Source organism: Homalodisca vitripennis, chromosome 5, assembly GCF_021130785.1.
Source record: "Homalodisca vitripennis isolate AUS2020 chromosome 5, UT_GWSS_2.1, whole genome shotgun sequence".
Lineage (NCBI taxonomy): Eukaryota > Metazoa > Arthropoda > Insecta > Hemiptera > Cicadellidae > Homalodisca > Homalodisca vitripennis.
In genome coordinates this window covers 37,042,372-37,068,766 of record NC_060211.1, presented here as the reverse complement: position 1 = coordinate 37,068,766, position 26,395 = coordinate 37,042,372, and the positions used below count along the sequence as shown (strand labels likewise).

Genomic DNA, 26,395 nt, shown 5'->3' with positions numbered 1-26,395 from the left:
AACCCATATAACCTAACTGTGTTAATTCCGTTATTTGAATAATCACGAACTGATGTTAATTCGTAAGATTTATGAACAGCTGACCCGTTTTAATAAAACTATGGTTCCTGTTTATGAAATAGACATTTATTAGGTTAATATTTTTTTAAGAAGAGACCGATAATGTTTTAAGCCATATTATGTCCTTCCTATTCGGGCAACGCGAGGATCTTATCAAACAGAATAAGCTGGAGAGTCAATACAATATAGGTACAATGGTACCGATAACAGGTGCTAAGGACATACAAGATCTAAACCTGCGTTATCTCTAACTCAGGTAAAATACATACTCAGTGGTAAAACCATGCAATTTATTTTGTAATGGAATAGTATAACTAAACATATAAAATGGTAGTATTTACTGTAAATTCTTTATGTTAAATTTTACCCATTTTGGCATAACTTACACAAATTCGTTCACCGCAAGAGCTTACTTTATTTTAAATAAAAAACTTGTTAAAGTGATGATGAAATTTGTTACTGATGTAACAATTATGCTACTAGAAAAGGTGTCCGAAGTTGTAGTTGGGTGTACATAGACAATCTAAATGATGTATAATGTGCTTAGCATTTGAAAATATTGATATATATTTTTGAAATTTAAAATATTTTATTTTAATAACTACACTTATTTTGGTGTAATACGTTATGTTTTTACATATATAACATTTTTGGACATATCTTAGAAATGGAAAACTACGATTAAATGTCTTTAAGTTTTGTTGTTACCTGGTTGTTTGGCTTGATATATCATGACAAATACTTTAAAATTGATTCTGGAGTCATGTGCGTCTGAAGAGAATCAAAAAGTCGGCGACACAGAAGCTCAAAGCGAACACTTTGTGTCGTTTCAGTATCAAATACACCCAGACTACAAAATCAAGTGCAATCTAGGTGAAGACGTGGTCCCATTGTCTCATCAGGTGCACAATTGAGTGCACTACGATGTTTTAGACACGATCTCAAAGCACGATGGAGCAACCGAGTGTTCTACAGATAACAAAAACATTTGTATATCCATTTTGTTTGAGTTTCTTCTTCGCCGCCAACTTTTATTTTGATTGCACAGAAGTACATTGTGCTAAAGTTTATAGATCTGTATTTGGATTCTCAAATCAAAAATTTTGTTTTACAAATGTAAACATACATTATTATATTTTTATTATAAAGTAATATATTATTATTTTAGATAACAACGTCTGAACTCAGTACTCTCATTTGCAATGTCGTAACGAATTATTGAAGCGCCTTCAAATAGTGTATACTTTCCAACCCCTGCACCGAGTTGTATAGTGTATTTATATTGTGCAGGCGATTCAAAATTGATTATCATATAAGTATAGTTTGTTTGATTTTATAATAATTAATGAAGGTGTGTACGTGTAGTTACAAGCTCTTGCAGGAATATTATTTTGTATTTAGTAAGATATAAAGAAATAAAACGACTATTTAAATAATGCATTGTTAATGTGACTGACAAGTCTTAGTGTACCATGCACACAATGGGATTCCTGGAAATATACCGGCGCAAGAAACCTTTCATCGTGGGTACAATGGTGGTATTATTGTTATTTGTGTTGCTTGCAATGGTAACAAACCTTGTTTTAGCTGCAAAGTCCGTATTTATGTACTTTCATATCAGTAGATTTCTAGAAATGCTTACAATACAATGCTCGGATGTTAGTTTTAAAAGTACAGAAGTCTCAAGGCAGTGGTAGAGCGCGTGGTGTGGTACGTGTATAATATATATATATATATATATATATATATATATATATATATATATATATATATATATTAAAGAAGAGAGAAAAAGACATTTTTGTATTAAAATATAAATTATTGCAATGGAGAGGTGTTTTCCAAAACTAGGTAGATTAATATCTGAGTGAAATCAATACAAAATATCTTTGTACAATAATATTGTTTTTCATCGTAAGTTTTTGAAAAGGACACCATAACATATACAAAGATATTGTTACAATATTAAGTTACGTGTTTATACTAATATATTAAACTAGATTAAATTCGCAATAGATTATATTGATTGTATGGCTTACCCACCGTTACTTTGTGTCAATGATGAGCGTACTTGATTTTAGTCTGGAAAATGCTAATTTTTACATTTTTTATTTTAGGTTAATATTCTTGTAATTTTTTACTCTGCATTTTATTTAATCCATAAACTATTTCAGGCAGCTTATAATTAATATGCTCCTCTTATGGACTAAACTGGTTAAAGATTAAATTTATAAAAAAATTATGTACGAGTATATATATGTTTTCTGAGTAGAGGTAAAAGAGTTTTATAGAGTTAAATGTATAGTTGACAAAAAGATATAATTCATAAAAATAAGTTTTTCACGTTAGCTCACATATACGAAAACATTAAATTGAGTCAGTACAGTTTATATTACATTTGGTAATTTTCAATATCTATAAATAATTAAATAAGTGCGATCCAACTTGCTCAAATAACAAATAAGCCTACCAATTTGAATATCAAAAAGATTTCATAGCAAGAGTGCTATCTTTGTGTCACAAGAAACTTATTTTATGATCCTAAACTATTTTTATTATTTCTGCTACACTCGTGCTTAAGGAACCAAATTAATATGCGTTCTGATTTCTAAGTTACTATAAAACGGCTTCTTAGAATTCTTAGATATTCATAGAATGGTCGTAGGCTACTTTAAAATCAAAACAGATAGAAGAGCAAAAACAAATCCTCCGTCGCAGCAAACGCTTGTTTTGATGTGTTTTAATCGTCAAATTTACAAAATTGTCGATTAGTAATTATTTTTAGATCACATATATTCAAATTGTTTGTAAGCGTATATTCAAGGTGAAACATATATAGCATTGTTGACTTATATTACCACATGGCGGGGTGCATTTTTAATGTTTACAGTATCATTGATGCTTCCTATTGCTATTCCGTTATCACGTCAATCTCAAAATTTCTCTTAATGGGCAAAATAACAAAAACAATAATTGTAATGGACTTATGTATAAACCTGTGATTGGTTTTCGAGAGCATCATATTCATAGAAACTATAATACACTAGGTAATAACTCAGAAAGATGATGGTGATGGAAATTAGATAACCCAATTGGCAATTAGTAAATGGAGATCTATTTAAGTTATTTTAGTTTAGTCGTTCTATTACATATAGGCTACTAACCTTTTGACTGTTCGTCTATTACATAACTACTAGTAATGTAATTAAACATAATGTTTAACTTAATACATTTAATTTAATTTATTACAACATTTTCTTGGTAATTTTACAGTCTTGTGGTTATATTGTTATTTTGGAGAATATATTGGTCTTCCTAACCGGTAAAGATATAGTGTAGTCTGGTAGTTTGTATTTGAAAGTTTTGTGCTGACTTAATTTAATTTGAAATTGTATGCCTTAATCGTAGTAAAATAATATAAATGTACCGATAAAAATAGTTCAGACACATTAGGGTATTATGGATAGATAAATAAATAAATTTATTCCTTTTTTGGCTGACCGTTAGCGAAGCCTATCACTCGAGAGGTTGCAAAATTTTCACATCCTCCTGCCTCTCTACAGGAAATATCGAAAACGAACTGAATAATACACTTGAAAGTTTACACATCGACACTGAGTTCGATGATGGTGCATGGAGTGACGTGGGATTTAACTGAGCATTAGCGAATATTTTTACATTCGCAACGTCATCGGACTTTTTACGTAACACGTGGAGTGACGTACTCCAACCTTGTTCTTATACACTTTACAAAATTGCAGATTTTACTATTTATTTGTAAACTTTAATGTGTAGATAATGTTTTACAAATGTGGCACTCATTTAATTTGCTAAGCAAATACAGTAGATTGAATTCTTAACGTTATAGATTTTTAAGGACCTCTGTTGTGTATTTTGACTATCAACGAAGCTTAGATTCACGGATTCGATTCTCGTGGTTTCCAATTAAAAGTTGCCCCAGGAAAAATTCTGAATATAACTTTCTAAGTTTAATCAAATTGTAAGACCCATAAATAACGTCAGCGTCAGGTAACCATATAAAGACCCAGAGAGGAGTGTTTTTCAGTGTTTTTATTTAGTCGTTAAAGTGATTTAACAATTATTTACGTGCAAACGGTTCAAGTAAGTCGAGGGGAAAATATGACGAGAGTAGAATTTTCATGTCATGTTGTAAACATTTTGATTACCTCCCACTTGTACCTTCTTTTATTCCTAGGAATAATCCGTCTATGGATTACAAGAAAAATCAGCTTGTGTGCTTACAAAATTCAAAATGGCTCTCGGCTCCTTGTATATTATCCTGGTATACAATTTATTTGGCCGTTAGTCCACTACAATTTTTAAAAATAATTATTTGGGTAAAAAATTTAGTTTTATTTGCTTAGGGTCTATGCCTTAAATAATTTATTTATTAAATACACAAAATTTCACTTAAAAGTTGCGTTTTCTCTACAGCAGGGCTGCCCAACCTACGGCCCGCGGGCCGAATCCGGCCCGCGAGTCAGTTTTATGTGACCCGCCTAGTTGCCAAAACAACCAAATTTGTTTACAAGCATTTGAAATATTAAATAAATACAAATTTTGAGAGCCAAGCAGTCCAGCCGATTTCACGTAGAACGAGCCGTATTCATTTGGTGGAGTTATGAGTGTTGAAAGAAGTAAAGTAGTTGCAGACAGATTTCACTGACTACGGTGGTGGCTGCCGGCTGGCGAATAGAGCGCGCGTAAAGCACGGCACAGCGCGCGGTGCGGCGACGTAACCCCTACCCAACTCAAGGTCACCATTCGCCACGTAATTTGTATGTCCTAGTATCCTAGTAGGATTAATTAAAATCAATGTATTCAATTTATTGGTGACTTTTTTATTGTTCCCTCAGAATTAGAGCAAACATCCAAAAGTCTGGGTTTATATTTATTTCTACTAAAAGAACCTAAAAACATAATATATTATAAACCTTTACCTAACAACTAATAAATAATAAGAAATTACAATAATCAGGAAACAAGAGCCAAATAACCTTAAAACTCATATTTTGAACAAGATTTCTATAACAAACCCCGGGCAATACGTTTTGTTTGGGGTTCCAAATCCCCTGGGATGTTGGCCCGCCTGGCCATAAAGGCTTTACAATGTGGCCCTTGGGTAAAAAAGGTTGGGCACCCCTGCTCTACAGCAATTGAGTTTAGTCAATACCAACACAGATAAATAGAAATCATATGCGGATAATTATTTAAATCAAAGAAATAGATACATGAGCACCAATTAATGAATTGAAATGTATTAATACATTGGTAAACAAATTAATTACAATAAAAATAAACGCATATACACATTAATTTTAATAATCCTCGTTAACAAATATTGTTTAGTTGAAATTGGCTGTCTAGTGAGGCTGCCAAACAGTTCACAGTTGGCAATATCTGAACGACAGGGATTGATTGAATCTTCTGGAAAGTTTGTTTTCGCAATAGCTTTTCCTCCTTTTATTTCTGGCGAGAAAATGTCACTTCATTTTGTTTTTAAAGTTTAATTCCTAAAAGTTTAAATGTTCAACAAGTCTCCAACTTAGTGTCAGTCAGTTAATAAATTCTAGGAAACAATAAAAATTCCGAACAAGTAAAGAGATATTAAAAATAATATATAATTAATATATATATATATACATATATATATATAATACTACATTATATTATTATATATTATATGTATGTATAAATATAATATATATATAATATATATATATATATATATGTATATATATATATATATATATATATATATATATATATATATATAAACTAATGGTGTTTGTATGTAGTGTGTGCGTGCCACTATTTTCAATTAATTACATTTATTGTCTTGAAAACATAAAGTAAGATTGATATTAACAACACTTCTTATTTCAACCTTTTCTGGAACTGCTATTGAGCACAGAAGAAAATACAATTTTTAGTTAAAATATAATTATTAAAACATTTAGCAAATATTAAACATGTGGAAATATTAGGTCAGTCTGTAATACAGTTATGAAAGGCAAAGTTACTATCTAACTTTTTCTTTAACTTTAAAAATTGTTATGAAATCAACGTTAGTTCCTTTTTACAGAAGTAGACTCCTTAGACTAGTGTATGTATACAGTACATTTTTTATTAATCGTGGCAACAGGGCAAACTCAACATTGGCGCCGGAAATGAATTCACTCGAACCACAAGTTATCATATACGTGCAAAGCCTAGGAAATAGCGAGCGAAGCCGTGGGCAACTACTAGTTATAAATAATATAAAAACACATTTATTATATTACGTAAAACATCCTTCATTTACATGACAGGATTTGAAGGTAATCAATCATAACTATTAATTCTTCAATTATATATTCGTATCAAATGCATTATAAATTTAACAATTGGTAATGTATTATCAGACACAATAGCTGATAAGCTTGTGAAATCAGTTAATGCTACAACTCTTGATTTATTTATCAACCGTGTTTTTTAGTATAACAGATCAAATATTTAAATATTAAGCCAACTGATGTACTATTAAAGCAAATTCACATTTGATGTAAAAACTACAAATTTTATTGCATAATAGAATCATTGTAGCCTGTATTTTATAATATTTAAAATAACAGTAAATCTTCTACTTGATATTTTAACACATAATACCGTATATAAGCGGCAGAATAATTCTTTTTTTCCGAAATTGGGTTTGATATTTATTGATAAAGCAATATTTACACTCGAATTTAGCTACTGACTAGGTGCCTTCAAACATGTTTCCACTGATTAACAGACAAATAGATAAGCGAATTGCAGCGTAACTTATGAAGGCGTTTTAATCCAATTGCACAAACGCATTGGAGTGATACATGACAAAGACAATTAAATGGTAGATCTAGAAGTTAAATTTGGGAAGGAAAAGCCATCAAGCCTTTAGGAGGTGTGTGGGTAGGAAATACCTTCTTCGATAGTGGGAGCTAGAAGCTCTTAGGTCATGTTGATGGGATAGCAAGAATTTTAATAAAAGAGACTTTAATTATCTAAGCTATAAAACTGCCTAGGTACGATGGAAAAATGCTACAAATATCTTTAATGTATTTTTATAACAATTTATCACCGGGTGCATAAGTTGAAATTTCGCTTTGTTTTATTTTTATTTCTGGTATTCAACAAGGTAGGAGTAACGCGTTGAAGTTTTAAGGAAAGTTTAAAGTGTAAATCTCATTTTGATTTTGATTTAGTGTGTGGACAGACAGATAGACGAGTAGACAAACAGAAATAGAATTTTTTCAGCCCGTCAAGTGATAGGCTTCGATAACGCTTAGTAACTTAATGATAGGAAGCTACATTCATTTTAGATTTAGTAATAATTTGAAACCTTGTGAAAACGCAAGCTTATATCTTGGTTGGGTTTGTTAGCAAGATTTTCGCCACTTTGTCGATGTTTGCAATAGTTCTCATAATTTTTACAAAAGAACCTGAAATTGCTACCTTTATGTGCAAATTTATTCCAAAATATTTGGTGTGTCAGACTTCTTTCTCCGTTAAACATTCTGTGTGCAGTTGTAGTGTTACCAAACATAGTGTAGTTATCTTATGTTAGATATTGTAGGAAACCTATTGGTACCACTTAAAAATGACTAAGCAGTTATTTGTTAGTCTTCATAAGGAATTTCATAAAGTAGCTTTCATATTAAATTCATCTTGGTTGTCAAAGTTTACTGAGATTTAATATGACAATATAGAGAAGCTTAATAATTATTGTAAACTATTGTTTACTTGCAATTAGAAATATCGTGTCAAAGTCTGACAGGAGGAAGAAGGTATGTTTGTGGAGCTGTTATGGAAGTAGGATTGAGAATAATGTTCATTTTATATTCTTTCCATCTTTCAGCACTCAAAATATTCACGAAATATAAACTGCACTCCATTATAAAGGCACACAATGGTTTAACTGTAGAAGTAAAAACTATACATTTTAAACCAGTTTTGAATTTATATGAAGAAACTGTATAAACTGTTGGATTCTTCCTTTATACTCTAGCTATAACTACATGCTGGTGTTGTAAACACTTTCCACTTGAAGGTAAGACGTGTCGATAAATAATTCATTCAGAAAGCATTACGCGTCCATAACCTAACTTCTCTTTTCATGTAATGCTTCCCATTCAATATTTGAGAAAGTCAAATTTCCAATTGTAGTACTCTACACAACAAAAGGACAATTTGTAAATTAACTTGTCTACTTTTGATAAAGACATAAGAGGAAGCAATACTAGATCATACTGAATTTTAAGTCTGTTAATTCTAGTTTCAAAATTAATCAATAATATTAGAAAACACTTAATGTGAACCGTAAAATAATTATTAAAATTATTTTATGTTATGATAATAAAAAGTACACCTGTTTTAGAACATGATCATCCGTAGTTGATGTTTTTTGTAATTAAAATAACAAGAATTATTTTGTAAATTTCTGAAAAATGAACAGTTTATAAATGTTGAATCAACCCTAATAGGTATAAAAGACATTGAAGCACAATGATTTGAGGTTAATTTAAAAAGGTTAAGCATAACCGGGAGAAATGTGGAAGATGGAGCTTGTATTGTTTATTAAATTCAATCGCTAGATTGAAATTCAACAAAACCAATATGAATAATTTTTTATTTTGTAAGACCTTTCGATAGCAAGGCTATCTTCTTCGGACACACATTGGTTCTTGTGAATATCAATGAAGTGATTGACATAATCGGAAGAGAATATTATTTTACCAAGGCCGAGTATAGATTACAATAAAAATGAACATGTAAGTTTTTTAACAGTACATGCAATATGAATAAAATATCCTGTTATATAGTTAAAAATTATTGATAATTGTTGGATCAATTTTTGAGGGTCAGTTAGTACTTTACTGATAAGAAACTCTTAGAAGTAAAATTTAATCAAATGCATTTGTGATTAACGAAACTGATAAATAACAAACTAGAATTTGAAACTAATAGTTCACTAACATCTGTAAAAATCTAATGTTATTTTCCTGCATTGACGTCACTAGGATTTTCACTAGGGCTTTCATAGTAATGTTATACATATTCACAGACCCAACCAATTATAGGAGATATACAATTGAACATTTGCTGATTATCACAGGTCTGATATGTTCAACGTAAAATAATATTTCGTAGTTATTTTTCCTGTTCGATTATATTTCAGGGGTCCCATATACGACTTCATGAGGGGAGGAGGAATTGTAACCCTCTTTAACCTCCCCTGGTTACGTCACTGTCTACGTGAAATAAGAGAGCAAGCAGCGCCTACCACAGGCCAGGCTAATTGAACAAATCATTAACAGTGCTTCTGTATTAGGCTTTTCCTGGAAACGGTTTGTTCCCTTTGTAAAGGTTTGTTCTCAACACTGGCGGCCTCTTTGAAATGATAACCTGTTGCTACAAAGGTACAAAGTTGTTATTCAGCACTGTGTTGAATTATAACGGGTTCTGGTAAAGTTTGGAGGAAGGGAGGGGCAACTATTCCTACGGTTCCGCTAACTCGAGATATACGAATATATTACTCGTATTTCATCTTAAGCAAAAAGGAAATATTGGATGTATCCTTTGCGTAAGCAGAGCGTATTTTACTGCATTAAAATGTTGCTACTTTTCCTGGTTACTCAAATCTTAGTAACTCTTGTTCAATTATACTACTATTGATTATACTGAAGACAAAAATAATTTTCGATCAAAGTTTTTACCAACCAAGATTAATTTTAATGGATAAATTTCAGGCACTTGCGATACTGTATATTGCAGTAATAGAGTACCACGTTTCGAAGTTGGGAAGCTATCCTCTTCTTAAGTAAAAAAATACGCTTAAGGTTACGTGAGCGTACATGAAAGTTATAACATAATCAGTATGTGGTGATTAGGTACATGGTTAACAACTAATTTCATGACATTAACGGTGGTAAATATTCAAAAACCTCTTAAAATATTGCTTTAGTTTTGTTGCATTATTTCATTACAAACTTATTCCAATATGATTTGAGTTCCTAAAAATATTATATTTCACCATTTCTTTTAACCCATTACATTTTTACTGAAGCAGTTTCGGAATTAAACATAATCATTAAATTGCCAATATAATATATTCAATATTATATCTTACAACTGCAAATAGTGAGAGTTATTATTCATATAAGTATTACTAAAATCACAATGATTTATTTACTACCACAGCCGCATTACTGCAAAAATAACATGTTTGTGAAAGTCCTGTTTTATACAGCTGTATCAAAGAACCTGTTTGCTGTAATGTACCCAACGACAGTAATGGAGTTGTCCAACATAGTTCCCTCACTGAAAGCCATTTATCAATAGTTGAAAACTTTGCGCGGTGATTGATTCTTCTGCAAAGTTTGCTTTTGAAATAACTTTTCTTGATTTATGTCTCTGTCACCGATTGATTCATTTCTAAAATATAAGTTCGGCTATTTTTTCAATAATAGATCCTATTTTTAACATCAAAAGTACCGAATTTAACATTAAATAGAGAGAATATTTGGTCTTGTTGGTTGTAAACTATTGCTTTTGCTATTCAAAAATATATATTGAGACTATATGGACAAAACTTGCAAATGTGTAATTTAAAATAAACCAATTAAACGGAGAATCAAAGAATCCGATGAAATGTAACGTAAGACCTAGACGGTTGGACTGATGTTTTACCTTTTGATTCCAAAATCAGTAGGATTATTCCTTGGGCCAAGGGATGCGTAAGAAGTTCATAGCAGCTATCTATCCAGAGTTATAACACAGATGATCAGATAAACGGATGGGTTGCTCTATGACCCTCAAAAATCAATGGGATTCTTCATGGTAACAAGTTTTTAGGGCATTTCACAAAATAGTTATAGCACAGACGGACGGGCAACGACAATGAAGTTCCTGTCCGGTCCTTAATAATTAGCTGGTTGGTCGACTTCGACCAGTAATCACGATGTATACATGCAAACAGACTATTTTCTTACTAGCTAACATGAGTAATAAATTTCATAATACTATTTTTCATTATACTCCACCTACTAATGTTCTTAGTTTCCCCGTTTTCCTCACTCACTCCTTGTTCGTCTCTCTTTACCTCCCTTATCACCCTCTAATTCTTTCTCTCTTAGTATGATTGATAAATATGTTGCGCAGTCGTATACAAATTAATTAGGACAAACATAAAAACAGTGATAAGTAACGTTACTAAGAGATACGATCGTTAAAAAAAACTGGAACTGGCTCAGCTTTACAATTTTAATGTTGCAATGGTTATCTATGGGTATTTGGGACAAGTTATTATTTTTTCATATATTAAACCTTTTGTAACCCCCTCACTTCGGCTCCTCCAAAACTGGCGAGGCTAACAATTAATTTCTTTCTTAAGAAAAATTTCTCTGCCGATAAAAAAATTATGTGCTTATACAATTTTTATTACAAGTTTTTCGCTACTAATTCTGCATGTATTTTTAAAATATAAACATTCTAACGTTCATTTTTGTCGCTTTTTGATTTAGAAAAGAGAAAATGTAATCTCATAATTTCCTTTTCAATAACTCCAATAACTTTTGGCCGTTCTAACCTATGTTCGCGTGAAGTACTGGACAAGCTAAATGAATGTACCTTGGCGGGAAGACCTCTGAGATGAGGGCCCATGGAACAGGGCCGATGCCGAGATTGGTGAAGAAGAAAAGAGTGGCGAAGAGGACCATGGGCACCAACGGCTGGTCGATTTGTCCGTATCTTAGCAGCAGCACGTAGCACCCCAGCAACAGCACGGACAGCGAGCAGGCACTCATGGACACAAGGGAAATTTTGCGTTTGCCTATCCTGTGGATGGTAAACATGCAGACCACTGCACCAGATATCTGCAGTAGTGCGGAGGCCACCTGAAATATTCTTTTATTACTGATGGATCGTCCCATTTATATCAAGATGTAACTGTTATTTTTGAGTTAAAAAGAACGTTACTGGTTAATGAATTGTATTCTTAGATTGGATTCTATGTATTTAGATAACTTGGATACACACTAATGTTTTCTGAGGACCCAACAATATTCAAGAAAACTTAATATCATATTGATGTACACGTGAAAGAATACACTAATGTACATGATCATCTGTGGAAGAAAGCAAATGTGTGGAATTTATGGTAATCATATTGGGACTAAAATGAATATAGGAATGAGTAAATGGATTTAGGATAAATTTTAAAATGTATGCATAAAAATTTCTTTAGTAATGGCAAAGAAAGATGAATAGTACTAAATATAAACTCTAATAAGGTTTGTGTACTCATGATTCTGCATAAGAGAAGGGTTGGTGTGCTCATGATTGAGCATAAAAAGGGTTAGTTGGTTTATGATTCTGCATAAGAAAAGTATTTGTGAATTTATGATATTGGATGAAGGAAGTGATTAGTTGATTAGAAATGAATCTGGACTTTAAAAAAGAATTCATTAAAATTAGGAGTTATTATTGCTAAATTTTAGTCACGGATAACTTTTTAAGGTCAAGCTTATGATGGTAGAGTTTAAGCTGTGATTAATAGTTCTCTTACGGTCAGCCAGTAGGGATCCAGGGAAAGCTTCAGCTGTCCAAACACCTTAACCATGTAAGGTCTGAGGCCCGTCAGACCACCGCAGTGGTAGAAGAAAAAGTACAAGACGACGAGGCGGAGCGGTCTCATCATCTCGGGCCGTGAGAGATCCTTCAGCTTCTCCGAGAACGTTTGAGCCACTTTCGGTGATCGGCCCTCTTCTAGTCTTGGGCCTGAAAGCAGAGAAGTTGTACTATCAGGCATCAAAAAGTAAAAGAAAATAAAAGAATGCCTTATTGTTGCAGGCGAAGTTAGGGTTTAAGAAGCTCTCTCCAACACAACCTGAAAACCAACGGCTTAAAGGTGGTTTTCGAATCACCACCAACGGCTTGACAGTTTGGCTGCTTGCAAGGATCGCTCAATCGTCACCCATCCAAGCAGCAGCAACGCTCGACGTTGCTTGAAGGACATTTGCCATCGTTTAGTGATACAAGAAATCAGTAAACCTACGTTTCGAGATCTGCAATCTGATATCTTCTTATGGTAAATAAATAACCTAACACATAATTACAAACTAGGTTAAAATAAACAAATCATACCAGAGCGTTATGATACGCATAAGTCAGGAATGACAACCACTATGTTGTGTGACAACTTCACAAGCTCTAAAACATGCGCTTAATAAAAAAACAAAACACAACACTAATTATTAAATCTGAAGTACAGAATATAGGTCGCAATAAGTCTGTATTCATTAACCAACCACCTATGACTGACCAAAGGTCAACAGTAAATGGCAATCGTCACGTTATTTTAACCTAGTTTGTTTTATGTGTTAGGTTAGTTATTAGCTACCTGAAGAAGAGATCAGATTGCAAATATCGAAACATAGTGTTACTGATTTCTTGTATCACTAAAAGATGGCAAATGTCCGGAAAAAATCCGTTTTCCTTTACAGTCCTTCTATTGTCAAAAACAAACTTATGCAAGGAAAAGACAAAGGAATGAAATATATCCTACTTAATATATTCTTATTGAAAGATTATGGTGAATTATATGGTAGTCACCAATATATCATAATAAGGTATTGGGCAGAATCACCGAAATCGGCTTAACATAATTGGATGGGCATCGAGATTATTCGTGACAGAGAGAAGTCCTAGAATGTGAGGCTTAATTGATCTTTACACCCGTGTCAGTCATGCAGCCATAAAAGCTACACGTGCGTGTAAAAATCCTGTTTCTGATGAACAATTAAAGGATAGAACAGACTCTTGTATATATTATGCATTTATGTATTAAAATAATACCTTTTGGTACGTAACTCACCATTTCCATTCTTTGGCACCTCGATATATATTTGACCCTTCTTGGGAGATCGAGTCTGGGGGTTATCTTGACACTGCTCCATCTTGGACTTCTCACTGTAATCTTGCAGGGAGGCAAACTCTGCCCTCACATCTGCAGGTTGTACCCACCCCCTCAGCCAGCAGAGGGCTGCCTCCGCCTCCACCCTCCGGTCCTTCCTCAGCAGCCACATCGGTGACTCTGGAACCTACACGGAATTCAGAAAAGTGTTATTCCTTTGTTCTGAATGAATATTATAGATGCAATTCTAAAGATAGCAGAAACTTGTTTCCTTGACGAAAGACTACATTAGAGATCGCGATACCACTATAAATGGTGATGTAATAGTATCACAATGCATATTTTATGCATTACAATAGTATTATCCACCACTGAAACCATTTTTGGGGTGGTGAAATCAGCTTTGTGTTTGGAAATTATTCTTTCTTTAAGGAAATTCCCTGAATACGAAAAAGTAGAAAAAAGTTCCTTGAGCACTCCAAATGAAATTATATGCATTTTAAACAAGCAATATAAGCAATTTTTTAATCAGCTCCGAGTAAAAATGGCTGAAGATAAAAGTATATATTTTTACAGTTTTTATTTCGGGATGATTACAAAATGCCTTTTGTTTATTTTGTCGCATCATAGGCATCGCTGAGGTGTCGTGCAACATGTCACGTTTATAGATAATTTAGTTCTTAAATGCTACATGTGTTCTTAAATCACACGATAAAGTATCCTATGATGGTCATAAAAATTTCTTGTTCGGACCAAAATTAGCCATGAGACCAATGTAAAATATTTGCTACAGTCAAATAAAGTGCAATGACATCATCAATCTCAGTGTCATCTACATAGAAATGAAGCTTCATCTAGTCTACAAACATTTAATTTTCAAGATGTCGGATAGTTTTCGTGCTTAGAAACAGACAGACAGACAGAAAGAAATGACATTTTCCAGCCCATGGAGTGACAGCCTGCGCTAACCTCAGCTAAAAATAACAATTTATAATCTAGATTTGGTAAATATTTTCCTAAATTAAACTAAACTTGTTATATAATGTATGAAGAGCTGTTACCCCAATGATATCAGTTAGTCCCTGTACAAGTGGGGTCGTGACTGCGGGGAGCTATAAACTCCGGGTGTTATTGCCCCGCATCCCCTCGCCAAACACCGCCAACTATTCCCGACCCCGAGTTTCCACTTATTGCCACACTAAATCCACCAACTTACTGCCTTTTGAATAGGAATAAAACTGTTTATAGTCGGAACTTGAATGTGTCGATTTAACTAAGTGAATTTTGCACGAGATTCGGTATGCTATTTGTGCAGAGGCACTAATATCAATAGTGTTTGGCTTCCGTAGCTGAAATTTCATGAATGGTTTTAAACTATTCGCTTTAAATAAATTTTTTATGCAAATTTAAGCTGAAATTTAGGTTGTATCCACCATTCTTCAAACCTAAATAAATGGCTTAAGTGGTTAACTAAATATAAATTCCATCTGTCGGAATAAACATTCATAACAAAATAATTCTAAAGATTGCAATATTCTCCTAAATGATCTTTGTTAACTTCTTTCTTAATCCGATTTTAATCACTTTTAAAATTAATCCCAAATAATAAAATCAACCGTTTTTACAAAATCCGATTTTCGGTTCTACTGACTTGGTCGTTGATCAATCGTTTTAACATTATTTTAATCTATTCTTGTCAGTTATTTTGCTTTATCAACTCTGGCTTTCAATTTAAATCATTTTATGATACATAAAAACGTCTCAGTTGAGCTTTATCGCTTAATGGGCTGTAAAATATAATTTCTGTCAGTCTGTTCTTATCTAGATAACGAACTGGCATATAGACTTTAAATATAACATGAAGCTACAGTTATACACAAGCCAAACCGATGTCACTCCAGGATTTGGCTGAGTGCTGTTTAACATTATTTACTTCGTTGGTCTTATTGGTAACCATGATTGCAATGGGAAAGTCGCAGAATAAATAATGTTGTAAGCAATTATATCAAATTTAACATGTGGCATAGTACTAAATGCAGTATAATGGAATAATCTATAGCTTTAAAATGTTACATATAACATCAATGAACCGTAATACGTACCCGTGGTGAAGCGTATTACTACCTTGTTATAAAATTACTAAGTTTTTTTTTATCAAACAAGACAAATAAGTGGAGGTACGATATTATTGTTTGCTATAGTGCGGACGGTAACCGGCACAAATGGCTTACAATCAGACTAATACATTCTAGGAATAAACGAGTGTTGTTGAAAGTATTCGTAAACAAATATATGATCATCAATTCCAGTAAACACTTTAAAAATCCTTCATTTTACTGCTTTTATTTTACTACAGAGAAGTATAATACACGATATGGAACTGAAAATTTTAATGTTTGTCTGTAAGCACTGTAGATGCAATATTTTGCTCAATTTTGTTAAATTTAGTACATAAAATCCTCTTGTAAAAAAATCGGATCCAAGGGGGCAGCGTCCATAGATGACAGTTTTAATTTTTAATCAAAGAGAAGATTGTCAGAATGAGAAAAATAATTTTAGACAACAATGATATGGGATTTATATCATTGCAAAGTCGTAAAATCAAAGTTTTGAAAGTTTTTTTGATCACTAAAAAAGTTCAGAATTACTTTCACGTAGAATTATCTTTGGTTGAGCCAATAAGAAAGTCACGATTATTTATTATGCTTCAGGTTGTTTTCATAAAAAAAGAGAAGAGAGTTTCCTCTTTCAGTGTCTTTTGAAAACAGTGAGGCAATGTTTTTCAACTGGTTAAAACTTTTTATCCCAGGAATTTCCAACAAGCTTTATTATTTATTTTAGAAAGTTTTAGTTGAAAAACACAAATACGTTTTTTCTGGGTATACTATATTCTTTGTTTGGAATTTTATAATATTCACTATATGATTGACGCTTTTAATAAATTTACTGCCAATTAATTTGAAATCAAGTTTAAGATCACGTCAAAAAAAAAAAAAAAAAAAAAAAAAACCATCAGTTTGTAAACTATTTAATGTTTTCATATGTAAAAGATTAAAATTCCAGTTTTATAAAAAAATACACAGTATATGAAGTGATACAGCAGTAAAATGTTATACAATATCACTGTTATATTTTAAAAATTGTAAAAATAAAAAGACTGTATTTTTATCGCCTGCATGTTTCGGAATCCTACCACATTGAACAAATTGCTGATGTAATAAAAATCTTGAAATGTTACTGCCTCGGAGTAGAGAATATATTTATTTAACAAATTTTAACCAAAAACTGGAAGGAAACCACAATATACCTCCACAACTACGCGAGGGAGTGGAGCTTTATTGTATTTTGCTGATGTTTAACAAATGGTCGATCCTCATCTCAGGCTGCCAGGATTGCGATCATCTGATGCTACAGTTTGCTGCAGATACCTTTATTCTTCATTATTTTTAACGTTTTTACTATCCATCGATAATATTATCTAAATGCTTTTATTTCATAAAAATAGAGAAGTTTGATATTGGAAACTGTCTATACAAAACTGTATGAATCATGGGAAAGTGAAAATGGATTAGTTATAAAATTGGATAACTTACCAGTGTTATAGCAAGGACAGTTAAAATGGGCATGGCAGCACTACACAGTGCTGTCGTTCTCCAGTCCAATATAGTTCCCAGAAGATACATGACGAGGTAGCCCAGTGGCACATTCAGAGACGTCAGAGAACACATATTAGCCCTCAAGTGTGGTTGGCATATCTCTCCCACGTAGGACAGAGAAGGAGCTTCCATGAATCCTACCAAGGAAAAGTAGTGTTATCCTACTCAGTGGATTACAGAATAGTGACTATTGTGCCTGTATGTGTGTTCGTGTTCGTCTGGTGTGTTACTCAATAACATAGAACTACTGGACAAATTTGTACTGAACTTTATATCGACGTTCTTAGGGTCCCTGGTTCGGTTCAGTTACATATAGGAGTTCGAGAATCTCCCCAGTGGTCTATATAGTGGCGCAAAATTCCATCTTTGTCTTTAAAGTTTTATTACAGCAAACATACATTATTAAATAAAAGAGTCTGTTAAATTGAATCAATTGTTCTGTGTAAACATTGCTTTACGACAGAAAAAACAATATTTTTAATTAATTTAACTATTACTTTAAATTTTTTACATTTATAGTATTAAAAGCATAGAGTTAAGGTTTATAGTAACAACACTTCTTATTTCAAAGTTTTCTGCAGCTACTGTTGAACTCAGAAGAAAATGCTCAAATAATAAAACTAAAATTTCTAGTAAGATTTGTAGTAAGTTATTTTCTAGCTCTCAACAGATTGTTTTATAATCTATTGATTTCTGTTTATTTTGAGAAATTTACTACCAATTTATGTGAAAACAGATTTACGATCAAGTGAAAAACCATTAGTTTTACAGTATTAAGTTATTTAAATGTTTGCATATGTTATAAATATGCAAACATATAAAAAATAAGTTACTAACAAAAAATGCTAAAAATATAATCTACTAGTTCCTTATAACTATAATTTTTAGCAAATATTAAGTATCCAGTGCCTGGTCAGTACTGTAATGCAGTTATCAAGGATAAAGTTACTCTCTAACTTTTATTATAAATTTAACAAACTGTTATAAAACCCATGTTGGTAGACTTTTTCAAAATAGTCTATTAAGTTTGTGTATGTATACAACTGAATGATTGGGAAAGCCAGGCAAATTAATCATTGGCTTGAGAAATCCAAGTACTCATATACATGGAAATCATACAAAACAGCATGTGAAACCACTAGTTATTTATATAACAATGTTTATAAAGACTTTGTTCTTGAGAAAAAAGAAAAATGCTCTTTATGTTACATTAAGTTATAAAACGTATAACATAAACTAAAAAATATAATAGTAATTCTTGATGTTCACAAATATCAAGTAGGGTATTATAGATGTATTGGTAAATTTGAGACAAACGTTGTGCTCTTGAAATTGATGCATTGAGTCACTCACCTATGCTGAATCCCATCATGAACCCAGAAATGTAGATCATCAACAAGTCTTGGCTGAAGTACATCAGCAACCAGCCGATCAGCTGAGGCACAGCTACTAGCATCATGGATCGCTTCCTGCCCAGAACCTCGCTGAGGTAGCCGGACAGAACGCTCCCTAGAGGCTGAACGCCGAAGATGATACCAGCTGGAAGTTGAAGGATAGTAGATGTGAAAGTAGTAAGTTATAAAAAACCAGTCATAACATATAAGCATGGTGTAAGGAGACATGTCTCCTTACACCATGATATATAAGAGGTATAAACTAATTTGAAGAGTTCAGTGGATGAAGATGGACCCCGGCGTGATAATTTGTGTCATAAATATATGATGGGTATTGAGACCCTCAAGGATAAAAAAAAATCAGTGACGTGTAGTTTAAAAACGGGATTGAATCAACAGAAGTTAAGAAATTCTCAAACCACTCGATCTTGAACGATCAGCTTTATATCTTGATTATAAAATGTCCGTTGCAAACAATATTCGAATTCTCGACGAAAGTGTATAAGGGAAGGGATAAAGTAAGCATATCTGATTAATTTGTAATTTGAGCGTGTATTGTCCATTACACGCAGTTATAAAAATAGTTCAGTGTAGAATTTACTGGTCGTTATAGTATTCGTGGTATTACAAGAAGCACACGTTAAAAAGTGTACTTTTATTTTGAGATACCTAAATCAAGCAAGATCAGTCAAGCATCTGTTGTAGAATGTGATACGAAACCTCGTATGAAGATAATTCAGCTGTGTTTGTACGTATCAAGTTCAAGAGATGTTGGGAAGAAGGAATCTGCACGTGTGCAATCACGTGAACCTGTGGCAACGCCGCCGCCTTCTCGTGGTCTATAGTTATGTAACAGACTGCAGCGGCTGCGAAGAGACTGGCCTTAGCCCTGACCCAGACCAGGTGGCGTGTTATGTAAATTTTTGTATCTAGTTCTGCAATTCCACTTACACCATTCGAAATGCTATTGACCCAGGGAAAGCTCTTTTGAATACTTTATTATTTAAATAATTTCAAGTAACATACTTCAACTACGTATAACGACTCTTAAACTGAAAAAGTACGATCTGCGATCAACATTACATCACTTAAATGCTATGTTTAGCTCATATGAATACTAAACAATAAAATATTATTTACCTTATAGTTATATTACCAACACATTTCCAACCATAACACTAGAAATAACATTTATAAGTAAGGTAAAAACGTGAAACCTGTTACAAATAAACTTTGAAAATTTATGTTCCTAAAAAAAGTAGGCTACAAAAAAGCTAAAGACATTAATCGTTAGTAGACTTTATCTGAAACATATAATACTATGCCAATCTTGAAATTGACGTTGAACGCAAGAATAATGTTTTCGACTGTAAAGGTTTATACTATTCCGTTTGGTACTTACTATGTATACAGTATATATTTGTATTTTTCAAGTTTTAAACGGTTTTAAAGGAAAAAAACCCATTCAATTACTATCATATTTATGTTATGCTTACTACCTTTTAAAACAACTGCTACCAAGATATTAAAATGAAACTATCTGTTAATCTGATATCATAACACGATCATTACTAAATAGTACCATCTTTGTTTCGTAATTTTTCTATTAGAATAGCATGGATCTATACGAGTATAATTTACCAGTTGTAAATTTCCTATGCCCCAGGAATTAATGTTGCCCGTTATAAAGAAACACTTAGAAAAACCAATGTTGTGCAGATCGTTTGGTTAATTTATGTTATGGATTTATAAACTTGACCGTGATAAAGAAAATGGGTCCAAGGCAACTTCCTTGCAGGACACCTGATACTTTACTGAATGATCTTGTAACCTTGGTTCGCACTTTTTTTTATTTGTTTTTACTATCAAACAAATATGTTTAACATAATACACAATATATATCGCAACATAATGTAAGATATTAATGATATTACCTTGCTAGTTAATATCTGAGATTGATTCTAATTAAGATTGATCATATTATTTATATACTTTAGGGTGAAATGTATAAATATCTGATTTGGTAATATAAGCAAACGTTGAGGAATACAATTCAAGGCACTTTAAGAAAAGCTTTTAAGACATATTAAAATAAAGTATTCTTTTGCAGTCTTTATTCATTGTTTTCGTTTTCTTCACAAGATAAAAAGATATGATACCGTCATTGCATTTACTTTAGTTTCCTCAATCATGTCAAATAAATCATTCTTTGATGTAGTTCCAAACAGGTGGTAGTAATTATATGTTACGTTAACGTAGGTATCATAAGTTATTAGGTAATTAGGAGCGGCTACATAAGTTATGAAACCTTAGGAGTGAGGCATGTGGTTATCTCAATACAGTAAAAATGATTGTACGGTAGACTTCTGAAAACGTGTTATTGTTTATCACACATGTTCTTATTTTCCAACAAAGAATCAAGGTAAAATTAGTTTCATTAAGTATATGGAAGTATTTTCAACCATTTATTTATGTTTCTCAAAATCCGCGAGTACAGTAGGTAATTTAATATGCGTCTAACGTAGCTGACTTGTTACACGGCAAGGTCGGACAAATCAATTCGGAACTGTTTGCGTGCCCACTGCAATTATTTAAATGTTTTTCTTTTATTCAAACCCAGAAGAATGTACATTACTAAAAGCATAAATCGAATCGTAGGATTGAGTGTTTTAAAGAATTGTAAAGGTTTCAGGAGAGTTTTTGAGATCCTTTTGAACCTACTTTTGGACTGCATGACCACTTCTTTTATTTAAAACACATTTGCCGTAAATATATATACAGATATAAAAACTTCCAAAATCCTTCTACGATTTCATTGATTTCTAATTTTTAGGCTTTAAAAGATTATGATAATTGTCAATTGACCTCAATATAATTTTGGCATGTCTACACAGTCGTGCAAGATGTAAAGTAAAAGTATAGAATATTTTAATTGCTGAATTGCTAAGCGAATTTAGAGTTAAGAAGCCCTCTCTGACACGTAACCCGGATACCGATGGCCGGGCAGGTGGAACATTGCAAGGTCAGTATCGCTCAGCGGTCACCCATCCAAACTGCAGCCATGCTCGGTGTTGCTTGATATCGCTGAAACCGCTGTACCCACTACACTGCACCATTGGCAAGTGACTGAAAGCGGTGTAGTAACAGTCATCAATTAAACTCCTACGTAATCTGAATATTTCATGAAAGTTCCTTAGACGAACGGCTTCACTTGACAGCAGCAACTTTACTGTGTTATTATAACCACTTTTATTTCTACCATTACCTGTCAATACCATAAATCAAATGGTAATTTAAAAGCTGCCACTTAAGGAAGGTTGGTGTTTATGTTCTAATGCAGAAAGTTGAATATTACGTAATGTTTAGTACCTCAGGATTTTAAAATTGGAGAAGAAAAGAAAATGAATTACTTGGTTCATAGTGTGCGTTATACTGTTATATATTTCCGTTATAGCACGATGTAACCTGATGAATTTTATCACTGCAGTCAGCCAATTTACTCCATATGTTGTCCGTTAAGTCCAGTTATGACGCAAGCCTGAAAATATGTAGGAATTAAAAGTTAAATTAATAACTTTGTAATTAAACCAGCTGAAGTAAACGACCTGTTGCCCATAAATTCTGCAATGCTTAAATGGATTACATATAGCTGCCAAGAATACGATGGGGGCAAGATTATAAAGTACTGCAAGTCTTGAACATGCTGTAGATCTAGTTTTTGCTTGATTGAGGCCCTGTTTTACTGTTCCCGGCGGGGATTAAATCAAAAGGACCGGTTCGGCGGTGATTTCCTTTTTAGCATTGAATACCTTGATTCGATTCATAAATATGTTGCAGAAGTGACGTATTATTCGCAAATGAACAAGTTCGGGAAGTTTTTGCAAGCGAGAATGTTTATTTTGCATTTTTGGCGCACAACAAGATTTGCTACTGATATAGGTGCCTAATATGGAATTCAATTTTTTCCACAGAAAGCATGTTTTCCATTATTTAGATGTATTCATCTTATTTATCTTTGTGACCACCTGCTAAATATGCTGGATTCAAACATGGAGCTGTGTTACTTTGGTTTGAAATATACATATGCCTATAATTAAAATAGTCTATTCTTATACAAAGGGTTTTCTTAGTGCTTTTAATTGGTCGTTTCCTTTGGCAATGAATAGTGAATTTAAACAGTTAAACATATTTTTCATATGTATATTCAAATGAATTTCAGTTTTTTTTTAGTTAGATTAAGAGCAAAACTAATTACTGAGAAAAATAAGAGGTAAATTAAAATAGTAAATAGGATTTCTTGGAAATTCTACTATTAGTAATATTTAAAGTACTTTCTTTGAACGTAAATTTGTAAAATATATTTTTCTCTCGCCTTAAACATACATTTACAAGAGTAGGTTTTATACTGAATAAATGGAAATAATTGTGGCTCATCAAATGTACGAATAAAAAAGTTGTATCCATTTCGTAACTAAAAGTACATTATTTACATATCCGTGTTCCAGTAGATACTAGAACAACCTGTATTTATGATTACTATAAACGTATCGACTTTCCCCGCTGTATTTTCCGTGGCCGTTTAACTTCAGGGGGAAATTATTACCAATTCCGACTAAAAGTAAACTTCTAAATCCTATATTTACTTGTATCATGTTTATAGATGGTGAAGAATATACGAAATCGGCGCTGAACGTTTTCCACCTTGTTAGTAATTAAGGTAAAATGTATAATACAAGTAATTAAAAAGTTATCGGTAATTTATTCTTTTTTGTTATTAACTTAAAGTCTTATTTTTGAAATATGTTTTCTTGTTAACCGATCACATCTGAAAGAAAGGAGGTTACTAGTAAGATATGTGTTAGCAATATCATTTTTAGTTTCCTGCATAATAATTTTTTGGATGGCCTTAAGAGTGAAAATGTAAATTTTAAGATCATAAGCATCTTGATGTTTGAATGGTAGGTAAATCGGTTTTAATTTCACAAAATATTTTAAATATATAATGTTAGACTCTTAGACGAACTGTTAGGTACAGCAATAGTAGTACAGTTACACAATTATTTTACACATTCATATGTGTGTTGTATATAAATATACCGGGTGAGTTTTTTTAAAGTGATCCAATAGCTAACTTTTTAATTACACAACTTAGCACCACACTTTAAATTTGGAACTTCAGAGTTTTTCTATATCTCTAATGGTTCAGGAGCTACGTGGACTGGAAGTTTTCGGATTTTTTTCGGACTGATGATGAAAACTTCCAGTCCACGTAGCTCCTGAACCATTAGAGATAAAGAAAAACTCTAAAAAGCAAAAATGCCTTATTTTGTAGAGTAGAATCTAAAAACAACATAAAATACAGGGTGTCCAATAAAATATTTTAAAGTTGGCTGCCATATTGGAAAAAAATATGAAAACTTCCAGTCCACGTAGCTCCTAAACAATTAGAGATATTGAAAACTCTCAAAAGCAAAAATGTCTTATTTTTTAGGGTAGAATCTAAAATCAACATAAAATATAGGGTGTTCCATAAAAGATTTTAAAGTTGGCCGCCATATTGCAAAATGGCGGCCTTCTTCAAAAAATTTGAAAGTGTATTCCTGAGTGAAACTTACAATTGAGCAAGTTCCAAATTTAAAGTGTGGTGCTAAGTTGTGTAATTAAAAAGTTAGCTATTGGATCACTTTAAAAAACTCACCCGGTATATATATATATATATATATATATATACATATATATATATATTTTTTATATATGTGTGTGTGTGTGTGTGTGTGTGTGTGTGTGTGTGTGTGTGTGTGTGTGTGTGTGTGTGTGTGTGTGTGTGTGTGTGTGTGTGTGTGTGTGTGTGTGTGTGTGATTATTCAATAAACATTGAATCACAAAAAGTACTTGTCCCGCCGGGACTCGAACCTGGATCTCTCACTGGCCGGGTGAGTGTGCTACCTCTATACCAGAGAGCCCTCACTTTTTATGATTCAGTTATTTTTTCCTGACGGAGCAAGTACTTTTTGTGATTCAATGTTTATTGAAAAAGTAAATTCGGCTATTGCCATTTAAAGGAAATTTAATTAATGTTAATAATTTTCGGTTGACAGGTATTTGGTTTTCCGTTCATACGTTAGTTTGGTTATTTAAACGCATACCTGACATATAAGGCCAAATACAAAATAATTGAATCGTAAAAGTGAGGGCTCTGTGGTGTAGTGGTAGCATACTCACCCGGCAAGTGAGAGATCCGAGTTCGAGTCCCCGTGGAACAAGTACTCTTTGTGATTCAACGTTTATTAACGAATTAAATTAGACTATTACCATTTATAAAACCCAGCAGGGATCACTTCTGGCTGGTTTATACATTCTAGTTGAACCCAATACTGGGCACAGCTAAAACCGATGTGTCATTTCAACCAGGACAATCTTATGGATTTCCAGGAGTGGCACATCACTAACCGCAAATTTCGAGATTCTGGGAATCATGGGCAATTCGATAGGTTAAGTCACTGCCTACTTTGACTGGAGAAGCTGGCTCAGAGCTGAAGTCTCCTTTTTCCGGACAGACATGACTTTGAGATGTAGTGTCCTCATGGATCCCGATAGTAGGCGGCCCCTACTCCCTAATCTTACCTATCCTGAATATCTTGTCACTCCGGAAGCAGCGCAAAGGTTTTTACAGGACTAAGTGCAATTTATAAGGTTCTTGTCCATTTATACAAGACAATGATCACTTATCATAAAAATGTGCACTGCATAATTCTGACGTAACAACAATCTTTTTATAGATATACTATTGATATCTGATGCCAATATCAGTCAGCTAACCCATACGCAATTGTAAGTTCAGAGTATTCAAGAAACGAGAGAGAATGAAAGAATCCAATTTAAATAATCCGCTCATCATGAGTCAGCCGGCTACGCCCGTCGTCCATGTTATGAATGACTCCATGACGCGACCTTGTAACCAAGAGTCCCCACCATGCAGTGCAGCACAGGTGACAGGAATACCTAAATACTGACGTCCTAGTAATTAATACTCACCACCCGTTCCCTTGAATGATTATCACCTTAGGACGAACACTGGTCGCAGGAGTATCCTCTTAGCAGTCTGAACCTGCTCCAACTCTGTGATGAGGAAGAGAGCCTCTCAGTCCCAAGGTCAACTGGTTTCTAATTTGAGGTTCTCGACCGCAAAAATTGGGTTTTATAGCGAAAAACGTGTTTTATGTAAATACAAAGCAGTAAATTGGTACATAATAAGGTCCAAATATTTTCTCAAAATATTAGTCCTCAGTTAATTTAGTAGATGTGCTATAATTTCCTCAGACAACATCTGGTTA

General features: G+C 32.9%; 1 protein-coding gene across 2 annotated transcripts in view; it reads right to left on the bottom strand.

The window, feature by feature from the left end:
- Positions 1-26,395, bottom strand: part of LOC124362003 (facilitated trehalose transporter Tret1-2 homolog) — a 49,574-nt gene that overhangs the window by 4,636 nt on the left and 18,543 nt on the right. For both annotated transcript variants that reach the window (XM_046816135.1, XM_046816136.1), the window contains exons 4-8: positions 19,021-19,206; positions 17,605-17,804; positions 13,973-14,198; positions 12,665-12,876; positions 11,728-11,993 (exon numbers count right to left, since the gene is read on the bottom strand). In XM_046816135.1, coding sequence (XP_046672091.1) covers positions 11,728-11,993; positions 12,665-12,876; positions 13,973-14,198; positions 17,605-17,804; positions 19,021-19,206 — 1,090 coding nt within the window. The remainder of the gene's footprint in view (positions 1-11,727; positions 11,994-12,664; positions 12,877-13,972; positions 14,199-17,604; positions 17,805-19,020; positions 19,207-26,395) is intronic.